The following is a 17222-nucleotide window of genomic DNA, read 5'->3' as shown; positions in this document are numbered from 1 at the left end:
ATTTTCTCCTCTGCAGAGGAGGGAATCCGTTCGCCACGGTCAAGCTGAGGCCAACTGTCACAAATGACAGATCAGCGCCAAACATCTGACGCAGAGGAGGAGAATTTTCACCGCTGTCATGCCTTCAGGGGAATCATGCCACATGGGACCCCTGCAACACACTGAACATCACCCCAACCTGACATCTCACCAGCCTGCACGCCAGTCTCTCTCAGTACCAGTCTGCCCTATTAGAGGGATCCATTGTTTCCTAATAAGTGTGTGCTACTGTGCCAGTGTGTGCTTTACATTAGCCACAGCAGTGAAACATTACACAATCAACACATGGAGAAACAGGATCTTCTGAAAAACTTTGGAGTACAAAGAAAATGTTTCAAAATGTTATTGATCCCATTTGTGTTTGTGTTAAAGGGATAATTCAACCCAAAATGAAAATTTAGGTTTCATCTAGTCATGAGTGTAATTGTCAAATTGATAATTACCTGCATTTCTTGTGGCTGCTTCACAATAAAAGTCAACCCATGTTTTGCTAGTTGAATACCCTTAATGCAGTCAGTCACAATCCAGCATTAATTGTAAACAATGAAAACTCCAGTGTAAAGAGCAGGCCCATAAATGGTATCAAAAATGGGGTTTGATTTTTTTTTTTTAAATGAAAAGGATTATATCTTAAAACTTAAATGAAAGATATAAAACCAGAAAACACTTCATCTTCCAAAGTACTGAAAGGTACAAGATTGTCTTTTTAAGAAGTTTAAAAACCAAAACCAGTTTCCATCAAAATCCAAGCAATTTGTAGATTTTTCTTTTTGTCAACTGCAAAAGGTCCAAAAAAAATACAATTTAGGACAAACATAATAATGGATATTTGGGCCAACCTGTTTAGTCGAAAAAACGTGCGTTAACGGTGCAAAACTGAAGAAATTTTAGTGACTCTTTATGTTTGCATGTTGTTTATTTGAAGATGTCAGCAGTGTGATATGAGACTGAGGCTGTAATATGGTCCCATAGATATCTTAGGACTTTTTACTGACATGTGAATAAGGAGATAAAACCTGCGTCTTCATTTTGGGGTGAACTCTCCCTTTATGATTGTCTCTTTGAGAGGAAGAGGAGTGCTCAGAGAGTGTCGTACGGTCTTTTCAGGCTTGTCTGTGCTGCAATCAGTGCAGTGTTTTAAAACAGAGTGAATACACATGTAAATGATAGTGACCTGATGCTGATGAAACAGACCAGAACCCGGGCTGTCTTCCTGACTTGCCAAAAAATATATATTACAAAAAATGTATTACATTGTTATTTCTATTTTTATTATAATTATGTTTGTCTTTCTTTTTTAAGAGGCATTGTGATATACAGAGGTTGTGAGAATGAAGGGAAAGTGACGTGTTGGGAAAAAGGTTGGTCATTTGAGTGAAGGCAAAACAGTACGTCACAGATTGAAAGAGGAAGGCTATTTATATACACTTGTATGCGATATTTAAATAAAATATATATACAGAAGTCCATTCTGTGAAGGTGCCCCTTTAAACATGACAGCCACTGTGCTCAATATGAGCCATGGAGCCCACGCTGATTTTCATTTGACTGCTTGTATGTATTTTATATGGGTAAAATTACCTTTTGATGAAGGGAATATTTTTCATTACTCACGGTTCCATTGTTGCTTAATGTAGATTCTGTGAACAATGCACAGTTTATGCAAAATGAAGATGTACCTTACTGGTAGATATTTGCATTGTACATGTATATGGTGGGTCGTCGTTTAAAATCAACAAAGTATTAACTATTTTGTGAGGAAAAAAACCTTTTTTGCCATGTATTTGCTTTACAGGATGTAAGTGTATGATGAGGAACTGATTGATGAAACCTCGTAGACCCACTGATGTGTGTGTAGGTGAACCCATCACACCGACAGTTAATGCCACATGCGTTCTTCACAGTACCTTGCCACTGTGTTGGCCAGTGTAGTCTCTTTTTTTCTCAATAAAACATGCTAAAGTAAAAGTCTGCATAATTCATGTGCGTTTTGTTGTCCTCTGGCTGGCGCTCTGTTACACATTGTTTTATGTTTCACTCAGCTGAATATATATAAAGGATTCCAAAAAACTTGCACTCTTGCAACGACACAAATGGATTAAAAGTGATACACAAATACAAGAAATAGTGTTAGCAATGGTAACAAAGAAGAACTTAAATCAGGGATTTCAAACTAGAGGCACAGGGATCAAATGCCTACATATTTCTACATGTTTAGAATTTATCCTTACATCTCACCTGTAGTTTTTTCCCATTTTCTTTCCCAGTCTTTTATTTCAGAGTGAGGCTGCAACACAAACAGCACACTAATCTACTGTAGCATACTTGACACCAAAGCGTGTCTCTCTAAACTAAAACAAAGGTTTACATGGAGCACAGACAGCTAGAGAGGAGGCCAGTAGATTTTTTGTTTTGTTTTGTTTTTTTGTTTTTTTTGCATGGATTTTACTGCGACTGTTCCTGTCTCATCAGCTGTTGTTCACCAGGAAAACAACCTGTGCAGCATTGCTCCTGTAAACAAGCACAACAATGTGACAGGTACTAGGGAGAGGAGAGGGAAACGACGGCCTCAGATAAGCCTCGGGATGGATGTGATGAAATGTTAACAAAGCACAAGCTGTTTCAAAGCCAAACCCCTGGCCCAGATCACCCACACTTGGATACCGGCCTGTCATTGAGCATTCAAACAAATAATGCCTGTACATGCGTGCATGTTTTTCCCTAATTAGGCTGCTCAGAAACCTTATAAAACATGAGTCTGCTCTTGTTTCGGGGGCCTTTGACATGAAAGCCTTACGGCTCTGGGTCAGGAGCCCTGCAGCTTCACCTTCGTTGCCTCCTGCCGCTCGGGGGCATCTGCTGTGGCGTGTGAGCCTGCAGCGCCCCCTGCTGGACCCCACGGCCGCAAACACTTGCCGCCGCGGAAACAGCCAATAGGAACACTTCCTGTTTCACATTGGAGAGGAGTTAGGATGTGTGTATCAGAGGGTACATTATGATTTAACCAGCTGTCCATTCATTTTCACTCGCTGGATGAACAGCGGCGGAATCCCGCCTGCGCCGGCACACGGTTTATGCGAGGAAGGTCGAGGTTGGTGTCTTTGGACTCTTGTTAATTTGCTATTTCTAGAGGACTAAGCCTGTAAGCCTGCACCAAAAAAAAAACAAGCTGAGTGCTGTCGTTAGAGCCTCCAGCTGGTTCTACTACACGGTGTGTGTTTGTTAGCAGCGTTACAAGTGTCTCTCTCCTGCCAGTCACACCTGCGGTGCATTATCAATTAAGGCTCATGTGTAGCCTGCGCCGATAGCATGGTGTTAATATACAGCTGCCCTGTTACAAACCCTGTAACAAACGTCACGTATATATGTAAATAATTATTATTTTTTTTTTTTTTTCACTGTTGTGTCATCACTGTTGGCACCTTCGCGGTACCTGTGGGCCTGTCTTGTTTTACCAGTATTATCTGTACGCGCTGAATGTATGTGACGGAGGATACGCCTTTTAGCAGCAGCATCCCTGTCGCTTACGCAATGTAACGAAATGGAGAGCACTTCAACAACAACAACAACAACAACAACAAGCTTTCTGCAAGCCTGGCATGGCTTACAGTATTTACAGTCGATTTAACGTTTGGATACGGAGGCTTGAGGTGTTGTGAAAGCGCCGCCCAGGTTGTGGAGAGAGGGGTCAGTGACGAGGCTTTTGGGTCAGACCCTCGGAAGTGGAGTGAAAGTGGTGTAAACATAGTACAGCAAGGGTCAGTGCCACCTGAACTCATGATCCTGATTACAGTGTGGCCACACTGTAATCAGGATCATGAGTTCAGGAGCAGTGTGCAGCTCTGCCCTTTTTTTCTTACCAAGGTTAAATGGGCTTTAACATTTTCTTTCTTCAATACTATTTTTGCACAGATCAGAATTAAAGTTTATAATTACTATGGATAATTACCACAGTGCTTAAAATGTGTATGTTCCTATTACTATAACAGTAATAGAGTGACCTTTACAACAGAGAGAGATGTGAACCCAGAGAGGGAGAAGCTGGGTGTTAACGTTGTGCCATGTGTGTGTTTGTTGATGCCGATTAATGAAGGTTATTCACAGAGAAACTGTAGCCTGTTACTTATCCGCAGCCGAGACTGGAGAATGCTACCCATCAGAAACTCAGAGTTACACAGTTTACACATTTTGTGCGGTGTATTTGGAGCCATAAAAGCCACAGGCTTTTGGCCATGTCACAGTGGGAAAAAAAGCTAGGGTGTAAGTAATCAGATTAGTAACGGCTGAATTTTTGAAATTGGTCAACCTGCTTCAATTTCAGGGTTGTGGCATTGTGCATGCTCACCCACTGTCACACTGCCATGGTCTAAAAGGACATTGGAATACAACAAGCTATGTTAATGTTATTAGTAACACCTGTGAAGTGTATTCTGAAACGGTCTGTGTTCATCAATATTCTTCAGGCAATATTTAGACTAACGCAGTATGTTCATGTTTAATTTATGTCTCTGGCTTTATAAATTTATTTTGTGCTTCTTGTCAGCCTCTCTCCTAACCTTTTCCAACCCTGCAGACCCACCACTTGGTCCTTTATTATGAATACATGTTGTGTAGACACCATTTATGTAACCTTCATGACTTTATTTGAAATTCAAGACAACATTTGCAAATAGAGAAGTAAAATGATTCCTGAATTTGACTCATTTGACGTACTGTAATGAAGCAGCCTTAAATAATGTTGTGCTGGTTGTGAAAATTAGCTTCAGTGATGTACTGGAACTAGCTGATACAGATTATATACCTGATACAGTCATACATCGTGGTCAGTTTGTCAGCTACATTCACCCACTCTTTTTTCTCCTTCTCCCCAGGTTGTAGGTGCAGCCATGCCCATCTCCCTGCTGTGGGCGGTGGATGTGTATGGGCGGGTCTACAGCCTGTCCACGGCGGGCCAGCAGTGGGAGCTCTGCCACGATGCCCAGATGGAGTTCAAGCGGGTGACAGCAGCTCAGCAGTGCTGCTGGGGCATCGCCTGTGACAATAACATCTACCTGAACGTCCACGCCTCTGACCTCCCCGTCCGCTACCAGGAGGAGACCTATGAGAATCAAGTGGGTCTCTTTCAGTCTCACTGTGTACACAGAGTTTGCTTCATGCTTTTTGAAGATGCTTACTTGAGTCAAGGTTAAAAATACACAAATGAAGAAAGCTAAGGTATTTTTTCTCTCACTATCCAAGTTAAAAACACCTTTACATTTTTCTGTGGACATCCTTTACATCCTGCACAAAGTCTCCTGAGTAAAACTGAAAATGTGGAGTTCCCTTAGGGCTAGTTTTATGTGTGATTGAGTGACTGAAAAGTGCAACATCCTCATACAGCAGTGTTCCACTTCCCCTGTTGCTAACTCCAGCACAAGGTCAGCTGTGTGCTTTCAGAGGTACTTGTGGAACCAGTTTTTGAAATTAAAAATAAATAAATAAATAAACATATACAGTGACAGCATACTGTACCTATCTGTGGAGGGGGACCAATTAGATTCATGGATCCAAACTTTTTGGACCATCAGGTTGTGAGAGGTTATGTGCATTAGGTCAATGCTCTGTAGTGGTAGTGCTGCTCTCGTGACTTCCTCTTGCATCACAATAAACTAGTGTTTGGCAATACATTTTGAAACTCAGTGTAACTGGATTTGATTCAATTGGATTATAGGGAAACCAGGCTATTTTTGACCCTCTGTGTGTTCTAACCTCCATCGCTTTCTGTCTTTGTCAGCGCTGGAATCCTGTCGATGGTTTCTCTGAGCGTTTGTTGCCAAGTGACCGCTGGCAGTGGAGTGATGTCACAGGGCTGCAACACCAACCTCTGGACAGTTCTGAACTTCCCTCCAACAGCTGGGAGTGGGAGGGAGACTGGTATGTGGATGAAAACTTTGAGGGAGAGCCCACGGAGAAAGGGGTGAGTGTCTGATGGATGTTTTTTTTTTTTTTTTTTGGTTTTCATCTCCCTACTTGACATCAGCGTCTGTCCTTTTTATCCGTGCCCTGTTTTAACGATTGAGGGTTTGTGTCTGCAGGGATGGACCTACGCCATCGACTTCCCCGCCACCTACACCAAAGACAAGAAGTGGAACTCCTGTGTCCGTCGCAGGCGATGGCTCCGCTACAGGAGATACAAAGCCATGGACACCTGGGCAAAGGTAAGTGTTGTACTGTGTGTGCGTGTGTGTGTGTGTGTGTGTGAACCCTGTCAGTTTGTTCACCTGCGCCTCTCTTCCTTTGTGTGCTGACAGATCCCCTCACAGCAGACGAGTCTACCAGATCCCTTCAGCGACATCAGCTGTGGAGGTTGGGAGATCAGCGAGGAGCCCAGGGGCCGGCTGTCACTGTGGGCTGTGTCCCTACAGGGCAAGGTACCGCTCATACTCACATGTAACGCTAATCTTAGCCTTAGGTATCCAATGTACTTAAAGTCTTGATTAGCTTGTAATTTGCACAAATAAAGTCAGTTATAGTGTGGAAAAAGATATATTTTACTGTCCTCTGTGATACATTTCCTGGTGTTTGCCTTTGTGAAAGAGCAATAATCATAAATCCGCCATATAAATACAGTGATACATCATAGCTGATGGAGGCAGAGAAGCAACCTAAGTGGATTTTGCAGATAAAAGTAAACCTTAGCTGACATGCAGCTCATAAAACATGTCAGCCTTTATAAAATAACACCTTTAATAACAGTGTCTAATGTAATGCATCTGTCTAATCTAATAGATGTGAAGATTTTGTGCTATATACACACATACTAAAGATGTGTTTGTGTGTCTGTTGTATTATTTTTTGACCTTGTTAATGCCCATAGCAAGATCACACACTCACAGTCTTGTCACATTAGTGTATTTGCATTGCTTGATGCACATCTCTTCCCCTCCCAGTTAACTGTTTCACTATCATTCTTAATTATCTAACCTCTCCTTTTGTCTTCATCCAGGTGTGGTTCAGAGAGGGAATCTACCACCACAATCCTGAGGGCTCCTTGTGGGAGGAGGTGACTCTCCCTGGGGAGGTAGTCCAGATCAGCTGTGGTCCAGGGGACCTGGTCTGGGCGGTGCTGTGGGAGGGGCAGCTTATTGTCAGAGAGGGCATTGGCCGAGATTGCCCCAAAGGTACACAAGCCCACTAGTGGGAGGAGGATGTGGTGTGTGTATCTGTTTGTGTTTATTTATTATTATTTATGGAGACTGTTATTTTCTGCATGCCAGGTACCTCCTGGGCGGTGGTGGACTCTCCCAGTCCTGATGTGGGAGCCATACATGTAGCCGTGGGAATCAATGTGGTTTGGGCTGTGACCAAAGACAACAAAGTAAGAAATTCTATGACAACATAGGAAAACTGCTGCACTTAAGTAAAATCTTCACCAGCCAGCTCCTAATTAAACACTTTTAAGTTGCTTCTTTGTTTATTTTTGGTACCATTATCCAGTATCTTACTTACTTACTTACTTACTTACACTTAGTTACTTCCATACCTTTACATAACTGTGTGGATATATCCACTCATTTGTCAGCTTATTAGGAACACCTAACTAAAATGAATGTAGTCTAATACAACAGCTCTGCAATAACCCCCCCCCCCCCCCCCCCTTTGTTAAAGATGTGTTGATTCAACTCTATGATTATTTTAAAGGCTGCAAATTGTAGTGCTGTTGAACTGTATTGAATTATACAAATCGTGTTGTTAAGCCTGCCCTCATTGATTTGAATGGGGTGGACAAAATAAGTAGAACACCAGTCAACCTAACACAGTGCAGTTCAACAGAAGGACAGACTACATCCTCCAAAATGATTATACAGTTGAATCAACACCGCTTCAACGCAGTTTCAACAAAAACTGATCATTGAAACTGTCATGAAGGAGGATTTATTGGAAATTGTTAAATTAGACTGCATTAGTTTTACCTAGGGCAGACCTGGCCAACCCACGGCTCCCGAGCCGCATGCGGCTCTTTGCCCGGTTTCATGCGGCTCTTACGTTCATATCGAAGTTTGTGTTTGTGTTTTTTTAATGTGCGTGTTCGCTTCGCTTGAGTTCAATACGGTATTTTCGTCAAATGCGCATGTGCGTGGGATGAAAATACCTCAGTTTCCCTTTTCATTGTTGAAAAGACTGGTGTACAGATGTACCTCTTTGACCTTATGATGTTTTTCATTTTATGACTTGCGAGTGGCTGGAAGTAATACATTAATCTATATTTCTATCTTATCTATTGAAAACTGATCCTATTAACAAAAATTTAAACAGTACACAGAATGAGTTCAAACTCATCACATTTCTCTGGCCATCATACAAAATAAAATCACCTTATGGTACAGTGCTTAAGTCCCACAGTGAACAAAGATCCTGAATGGTGTAGCTTAAAATGCTTAGTAAAGAGGAACAGGCCACTACGGCAGACTACGGCTAAATTGGTAATGACAGTGTTGGAGCAGGTGTGTGTTATGCTAAAGAGCACTTTTCTCCCCACATTCCTGTTTCTCCAGGTGTGGTTCAGACGTGGCGTGAACTCCCACAACCCCTGTGGCTCTGGCTGGATCAGCATGGTTGGAGAAATGATCATGATCAACGTGGGACTCAATGACCAGGTGATTTCTGAGCGTTAGGAAGTAACATATCCAGTACCTTCTGTCTTCTCTACCACATTGTTACTTTATCAAGTCATTTTGGATTTGGAAACATTGATGACAACCTGTTGCTGATGTGTGTAGGTGTGGGGTATCAGTTGTGAGGACCGGGCGGTGTACTTCAGACAAGGTGTGACCTCCAGTGAACTGAGTGGGAAAACCTGGAAGGTTATCAGTGTTCCCCGAGATGGAGATCGATCCCACTCCAGTGCCAGCGCAAACAGCCTGCAGAGGTGGAGAAGCCTCAGTGAACACACACACACACACACACACACACACACACACACACACACACACACACACACACACATACACATGCATACAAAATATGCAATAATAATAATTTAATGTAGGAGGAACACAAGGTTCACACTCAAACATCAGTGTCAGTGTAATGACAAAGTAAACATTTGCCATATGATGAGATGTGAAGGAGGTGAACAACTTAAACATAACCTCAAACAAGAAAATAATCTTTCACTCTAACACTATGACTTGATTAAAATTGATGCTCAGACTCTTGGAAAATATGCTTGAACTGATATAACTAATCTCCAAGTTTTACTGAAAGATGCAGGAAGCAGCTTTAATTAATTGCAGACATCAGTTTTCAGTGAAGGCCATCATGTCAACATACATGCAATATTAACATATTTGCTTGGGAAACAATAAATTCACTCGGTTTCTCTTCCTCCACTTCATAGTGCTGGATGTTACTTCTGTGGTGAGGTGCGTGGTCAGTCAGTAGTGAGTGATGTGGAATCAGACACAGAGAAAGGTTCTGCAGATGGAGCCACCTGCCCTGCCACCTCAGACTCCCCAGAGTCCTTTGTTGATGCCCCCACAGATCACACTTCTGACCAACCCTCTGACACCCCCAAACCCCACATCCCCAAAGTCACCAGTGACAGCTTCATCTCTGAGCTCGTCTCTGATCGACAGCCCGCAAAGACCTTAAGAGAGGTCGGATCTGCCGCTCCTGCTGTTCTGGAGGAGGAGACCATACCCGGAGAAGGAGAGGTCAAAGCTCCCTGTTCCAGTGTAGCTCTCTCCCCCAGTCAGTCTGGAGGTCCTCTTGACCCCCAGTGGAGTAACGTGGACCTGGAGGAGGTACAGGTCCAACAGGCCCAGTCCGGAGCAGTGCTGGAATCAGTCGATACTTGCAGCTTGTCATCAGTAGCTACATACACCCTTGCCATTGAAGACCCGTACGGGGCAGATGAGCACCCACTGTGGGCGTGGGTCAGCGGAGGAGGCTGCTCTGTGGACAGTCACTCCCAACTCAACTGGTTCAGCTGCCCAATGAACACTTCATGTGAGTTCAGTGACATAGCTGAATTTTTTTAGTATCTCATTGAATTGATGCGGCAAAAATTTAGGCTGTTAAGGATATAAGAGGGGATTAGAGCCATTTGTGTAATATGCTGCCTCAGCAGGCCGGGATACCATGCTTACATTTCCATTTCATGTCTGCAAGAAAACTCTGGTGCTGGTGTAGGTTCTTTTCCTTTGTTGATGTTAGTCATTATTTTTTTACTCTACCTGTCTTCCTCCAGCTTTGATCCAGTCAGTCCAGTCCATGAGTCTGTCTGTGACCCCAGCCCAGACGGCAGCCTGGCGGAGACAAATCTTTGAACAACTCAGTGAGAGGACCAAGAGAGAGATGGATAATTTCAGACACTATGAACAAGCCATAGAACAGGTACACTGAATTTATGACCTGCCCAAGTGCAGGAACCTCTGAACTTGATCTCTGGGATAAGTCCTAAGTTATATTGTTTTTATGTGGGTGTGTTTTCTTCTTTCCTCCATGTTTCATTCATTCATTTATCAATTTATTTACCCGATCTCCCCACATTAAAGTCTGTGTGGGTGAAGAAGGGAACCATGCAATGGTGGAGAGACTGGAAACCACACAAGTGGACAGACGTTCACTTTGCTTTAGAGCAGTTCTCAGGGCCTGAGGGCAACAAGGACGGCATCCTTTTCATCTATTACAACTTCTATGAGGAGAAGAAGGTGAGGAACAAGTGCGTTTTCATACTGTGTAGATTAGATTTGTGTTGATATAGTTTATGTGACAGCCTCATAAGCCTTCCTGAGGGAGGTGGAGGAGATGTTTTAATAATTAAGTGTCATCGTCAGAATGTCACAGTGTCTGTACATGTTAACACAACATACCCTGTGAAAATAGTATGACTCATTGAAATGAATCAGTACTGCTTTTGCTCACTACCACTTCTTTCTTCCTCTATTTACTATTTTTACTGTCTCTCGACTTTTTCTTTTCCTCCATCCCTGCTGTCACTCTCTCCAGTACCTGCATGCCTTCATCAACGAGGTCACCATCCTAGTCCCTGTGCTAAATGACTCCAAACACACTTTTGCCATCTACACTCCTGAGCGGACCAAACAGAGGTGGCCAATCAGATTGGCAGCAGCCACTGAGCTGGAAATGCACGATTGGGTATGTATAGCTACTTCACAGCAAGCTTGCTCTTGGAGTGCATGATTTCCATCTGAAAAAAAGGATTTAGAACCAAATGGTTTGTTCTGAAGCTGAAACTGAGACTGAAACAACACTAGTTTTCTAAATACATAACAATCTTTCATGCAAAGATGGAATTTTCCCCTTATTGATCAAAATAACTGCTGAGAAAAACGAACGATTACAGAGGAAAGAAATTGTGCACTGTTATTTTTGCCGTTCTGTCTGCTGAAATGCCCGTGTGATTTGCATACACATTTCTACCATTTCCCTTTTCTCGCTGTCTTTCTGTCTCTTCTTATCACCTCTCATTTGTCTCTGTCCCAGCTGGCATTGCTGAGTGTATCATGCTGCGACTCCAGGGGGATCCAGGGTCCTCCCTCCAAACAGGCCATCTGGTCCATCACCTGTAAAGGAGACATCTTTGTCAGTGAGCCCTCTCCTAGTCTGGAGGCCATGCCTTACCCCACACCCTGTGACCAGATGTAAGAATAAACCAGACATCACTGGGACGCAGGAGAAAGAATATAACACTTCTGATAAATAAGGAAGTAAAAAAAAAAAGAGTTTCCCTTCTCTACCGTAACCACTTTTACTGTGTGCAGGTTCTGGCGGCAGGTTGGAGGTCACCTGCGGGTGGTGGAGTGTAACAGTGTTGGGATCGTGTGGGGGATTGGCTATGACCACACTGCTTGGGTCTACACTGGGGGCTACGGAGGCGGCTTCTTCCAGGGACTGGCCAGCAGCACAGATAACATTTACACACAGACTGATGTCAAGAGCGTGTACATCTATGAGAACCAGAGGTGGAACCCTGTCACAGGCTACACCAACAGGTAGAGTACTCGCTCCATATACCTCTGAGAAGAGGAGTTTGTACTTTCCTGTTTGGTATTTGTGAAACATTTTTTGTCAGTAGAAATTGTTGCTGAAATATTTCATATTTTATATGATTTGTTTTGTAGCGTAATTGTACTGTCTCAAACACAGAAATGTCCTAATATGGCTGACTGATACATACATATGCATAGGTATTTAGGAGTGGTAGATTTTCACATTTAAGAACTGTGATGAAATTGCACTGACTATACATTCCATCTTTCACTTGTGAGAAATAAAACTAGTGAAAGTCTACCTGTTACAGCCATTTCATGGGATTTAAAGAGTTTATACACAAGCAGAGATATTTTACATTTCGTATTTCCCCTAAACATCATCCATTAAATCATGATGTGAGAAACTAATTCAAAATTTACTACTGCAGCTGAAGGACATATTGCTTTTGATAGTTAGATTTCAAGTGTAAAGTCAGTCATGACTTATTGTGAGTGTGTTGTCTTTGTTTCAGAGGTCTACCCACAGACCGCTACATGTGGAGTGATGCATCAGGACTACATGAGTGCACAAAAACAAATACCAAACCCCCCTCACCTCAGTGGACGTGGGTAAGTAAGGACACACACACAACCTCACAGGGAAATGCCCTGTCACAATTTGAAACCAGTTCTTTGGTGCTCAGTTTAACTTTAGTTTGAATACTATAAATATTTGGCCTTGGCGTGTAGTCCGAAAAACAGATGTGTTCACTGTGTTTCACTTCCCACATATGCTGTTTTCAGGCGTCTGACTGGGCCATCGACTACGGTGTCTCTGGAGGGACAGACAGAGAAGGTTGGCAATATGCAGCTGATTTTCCGGCGTAAGTTTCATTTGCTGTTCCTCTAACACACCTGCTGCTCTCTTGGTTCAAATCATGCTGCCCTCATAGTCATGACCTTCACTTATTTCTGTTTTCTTTACAATTGTTCCCTCCTCTCCCTCATCTCTCTGTGCAGGTCATATCATGGCTATAAAACGATGAAGGACTTTGTCCGTCGGAGGCGATGGGCCAGGTACTATAAAAAGCAACACAAGCATATTAATTTCCGACGTATTTGTTCAACAATGGTCTGAATGCACTTGACATTTGTGTGTGTGTGTGTGTGTGTGTGTGTGTGTGTTTGTCTGTTTGTTTGTTTTCTTTCTAGTCAGTCAATAGAGACAAAGTCTGACAGGTGTTGATCTTTGGTCAGTGTGGGAAAATATATTTTATATTTAATCATTAATAATTAGCAAAACATATTGCTAATGTTAACATGGTATGCTAATCGGATGGTTTTTACTATAGCTCTTTAAACTGCATTGTATATTTAATTGATGTAAAATATGTGGAGGTGTTGGACACAATAAAAGGAGCTTCTTTACAATTATTGATTATTATTATTGGTCGTTTGCCACACCTCATCTTTAGCTGCAGATATTGCAGTTAAGGGCACATGTGAGCAATTGTGTTTTTTTTTCTCCTGCACAGGAAATGTAAACTGACCACTACAGGACCCTGGCAAGAAATCCCACCCATCCCACTGAGTGATGTGACCATCCTGCCGTGTGCCTCTCAGAGCAGTGTGGACGTGGTTCCTTTATGGGCGATTAGCAACAAGGGAGACGTGCTCTGCCGACTGGGAGTCACCGCACTGACACCTGCTGTGAGTCACATAAATGATATGCAAGCAAACATGAACAGGTTTCACACCACCTGGGGAGTCATCATTAAACATTCACTGCCATTTTCCTGCTCTCATCACAAATGCAGAGTAGATTAGTCCAGATTACCACATTGCCCCTCACTTGGACAGTGAGTTGGATCCTCTCCTTTGCTTTAGTCCTGATGGACTAAACTCATAAAAGACTTTGATACAGGAGGACTGCAGGAGGACATTTTTTATGTCCATTTCCTGTTGATAAGTAGCTAAATATGGACAATGAAAAGGGACTTCCAGTGCAGCTGCAACAAAAACAATTTAAAGGGTATTTGAGAGGTAATTGTTCTAACAAACTCTTGTTGGTCCCTCAGGGATCCTCATGGCTCCATGTGGGAACTGACCAGCCTTTCAAATCCATCTCCATCGGTGGTGCCAGCCAGGTTTGGGCCATTGCAAAGGATGGTTCTGCCTTTTATAGGGGATCAGTTTCTCCTCAGAGCCCTGCAGGTCAGTGGCTGATGAACAGAACACATCCATCAACCTGGAATCAAATATTCAGATTTACTTAAAATGAGCAGAGTTAAAGAAATAAAAAACTTGTCAGCCTCTGACGTTATAAACAGTCGTGTGTTCTATTATGTGTGTGTTGTGTCTCCCTCTGCAGGAGATTGTTGGTACCACATCCCCTCCCCAGCCAAACAGAAGCTGAAGCAGGTGTCTGTTGGAAGGACATCAGTCTACACTGTAGATGAAAATGGTGAAGCAACTGAATCTGTATTTACATTACATTTTTGAATACCTGATGCATCCTAATTTAAAAATCTATGCTTTTGAGAGACTTTATATTTGTTGGTAGACGCTCTCTCACCACATCTCTGATGTGACAATTTCTTGTCCAGGTAACTTGTGGTACAGGCAGGGTGTGACTCCCAGCTACCCTCAGGGCTCCTCCTGGGAACACATCTCTAATAATGTTCGCAAGGTCTCTGTAGGGCCTCTGGACCAGGTGGGTACCAGGATAACAGTACTTCACCATGAAACTTCCCTAATTGTTAGTGACCTCATGTTGTTGTCTACATTGACATAACTGATAGATGTGGATGTAACAGCCACCATATTAATTCAGCAGTTCTGAGACTTTGATTTTCTGTGGTGTGAAGCATCACGGGCCGGCTGGATATTTTATGGATGATGCTGCCAACATGCAAACCCGATGCAGCTTTAACTATTGATTTAGAATATATTCCTTTATTTGCAATAGGTAAATGGTGGCTCTGATGTTCACTTGTAGTCTGTAAAAGTATGTAGTAATGAGTAAATGATCGATGATGTGATACTTTTGTGTTGTTTGGTTGGTCATTTCTGTTGTTTTGTTGTTGTGGGGGTGCAGGTGTGGATCATAGCAGACAGGGTGCAGGGCAGCCACAGTCTGAGCTGTGGGACAGTGTGCCATCGACTTGGAGTCCAACCCATGGAGCCCAAAGGACAGTCGTGGGACTACGGCATTGGGGTGAGGCACCAAAGAAACTAAAGTGTTTGTGACATTCCTCAAGGCTGTATCTGTTTGGAGTTGAGTGTTACCGCAATGTTCATTACATTTATCTCATTTTTAGGGTGTTTATACAGGTATAGCCTTCATTTGCAATCATAAATAGCTACCACATTTATTGAACTCTTCTTACCCAACACCCGTCCTTTCCACTTATGCTGGACTTTAACTATACAGCATGTCCAGCAGAAATGTTTATTAAAGAGGTGAAGTATGACCATGCAAAATGTAGTAAATATAATACAGCAATGTTTTCCTAATTCACAGTTGCAGCTGAAGTATTTACTCTGATGAAAGTTTGAGTAAAATGGGGAAAAACTGAAAATTTCTTTAAATGTTGGTTGTTTATAAGTTAACATTCCTGAACACATGCCAGATATGTGGTTTTGAAAACCAGAATTTCTAGCACTTAGCAAAAAGTATATCATCATTGTAAATAACAGTCAAGTAAATATTAGTTGCTTACTTTGACTTTGCAGTAGGTAGGTTTTTCACACTGTACAAATTACAGGAGAAAAAACAATAAAGTAGTGTGTTTCACAGTGGGAAGGACATGAGTTGAAATGAGTTTGTAAAGTGCTTAAAGCCAGATACTAAATAGGTTTACCTGCTAACAAACATAAGTGGCTGGAGCTGATTTTTCCCTCTCTGTCTCCCCCTGTCTCTTAGGGTGGATGGGATCACATCACAATCAGAGGGAACTCCATGGAGCCACCGCGCATCCGTCTACCCTCTCTAACAGACCCATCTGTCCCACCCCCTCGGAGCCCTCTCTTGGTCAGGAACACGGAGGTCAACGGCAATGCTGTGGGATGCTAGACTGACACACAAACACACACACAAAAGGTGCACACATACTGTGCGTAGACATCCTATATTGTAGTAAAGTTTTGTTGAAAACCACTTCTAGTAGCAGCAGTCATAATTTAACCCTTCATGTCGGTGAAGCTGAAAGTTTTGATTTTTGGACATTTGTCATTGTCCTAAACATTCATCTCCTTGGTACGGGCATTTCTCACTCATTTTTTGCTGTTGCTGCTTGTCTTTTGTCACTGACGCTGAACTTGATGGTCTTAATGCATTTTGTTTGTTATTTATTCATCCGGATGTGACAATGTTGTTGGTTTGTTTGGTCTTTATACCACATGTGAAGGTGAAAGGGTGATGTTTTTTAAAAGATACATTTTATGAGTTATTGGTTTGTGTTGTTTTTTATATATATATATATATATATATATATATATATATATATATATATATATAATATAGGGAAAGGTTAGTGTACTTAAATTACAGTTGCTTAGCTGGAAAACTGTCAGCTCCAAAGCTGCTATTGTGTACAAAATAAAAATTATATTTCATCATAGCCTGCAGGCAACAGGTTAATAACACATGATAAAAGAGAGTAAAGCCTGATTACCCCCGAAACTGGATAAAACAGGCAGGAAAATGTTTGACCCAGGTTACCTCTATAGTCTGCTAATCAGACACATTGCTGTATAACTTTATGACACAGACTGCAGAAAAGACATAGATGCAGCTTCTGTGCATCCCCCACAGGTTTCTGAGAGGACTTTTTGTAGCCTAACTTTGGGTTTATTGCATGCCACAATCCTGCTCATTTGGCCAGAAAATCTGAATCTGTGCAATGTGGGGAGACCTGTGTGAGGCAGAGTTTGGATGGGCAAGAGGAAACCACCATGGCTGAGCGTGAAAGCCTAAGACATCTGTAAAAGAAGTCCCTCAGTCGCTGTTAGTGGTATGAGACAAGAACTGCTACTCTAGCTCCTTGTGGAAAAAATATATTGACTTTGTATTTCTACAGGGAACTTAGAGGTTTATCCATCGACTGGAGTACAGTTGGAGTGTCTTTTTGGAACCAGCATGTAGCAGCTTTGATGAGCTCTGTAATGGCTTAATTTACTTGTGGTGGTTACTGCTTGCCTTGC

At 42.4% G+C, this 17222-nt stretch overlaps 2 protein-coding genes across 5 annotated transcripts in view; both read left to right on the top strand.

Annotated features, from left to right (window-relative positions):
* Positions 1-2017, top strand: part of baiap2l1a (BAR/IMD domain containing adaptor protein 2 like 1a) — a 28298-nt gene extending 26281 nt beyond the window's left edge. The window contains exon 14 of one of the 3 annotated variants that reach the window (XM_071462710.1): positions 17-2017. In XM_071462710.1, the coding sequence (XP_071318811.1) occupies positions 17-89 (73 nt within the window). In that variant the 3' untranslated portion in view covers positions 90-2017. The remainder of the gene's footprint in view (positions 1-16) is intronic. The other 2 variants (XM_071462709.1, XM_071462711.1) reach the window with 2 other exon arrangements.
* A 922-nt stretch (positions 2018-2939) lies between these two features.
* tecpr1a (tectonin beta-propeller repeat containing 1a) lies at positions 2940-16480 on the top strand. 2 transcript variants are annotated; one of them, XM_071463069.1, is made up of 24 exons: positions 2940-3130; positions 4911-5150; positions 5813-5995; positions 6114-6236; positions 6330-6449; positions 7025-7199; positions 7296-7396; positions 8574-8675; positions 8799-8947; positions 9419-10029; positions 10271-10416; positions 10578-10733; positions 11032-11181; positions 11530-11687; positions 11808-12038; positions 12551-12647; positions 12822-12901; positions 13038-13094; positions 13553-13727; positions 14096-14231; positions 14389-14481; positions 14624-14730; positions 15115-15234; positions 15943-16480. In XM_071463069.1, exons 2-24 carry the CDS (start codon positions 4926-4928, stop codon positions 16090-16092), a joined length of 3645 nt encoding a protein of 1214 aa, XP_071319170.1. In that variant the 5' UTR covers positions 2940-3130; positions 4911-4925; the 3' UTR covers positions 16093-16480. The 2 variants fall into 2 exon arrangements, with proteins under 2 accessions (XP_071319170.1, XP_071319171.1); XM_071463070.1 differs by lacking the exon at positions 2940-3130 and adding an exon at positions 3249-3406.
* Positions 16481-17222: the final 742 nt, after the last annotated feature.

This window comes from Trachinotus anak, unplaced genomic scaffold (genome assembly GCF_046630095.1).
Source record: "Trachinotus anak isolate AG129_WGS33_773 ecotype Australia unplaced genomic scaffold, CSIRO_AGI_Tana_v1 ptg000025l, whole genome shotgun sequence".
Lineage (NCBI taxonomy): Eukaryota > Metazoa > Chordata > Actinopteri > Carangiformes > Carangidae > Trachinotus > Trachinotus anak.
Note: the sequence above shows the minus strand (reverse complement) of the source record. Positions and strands in the feature narration are given on the sequence as shown.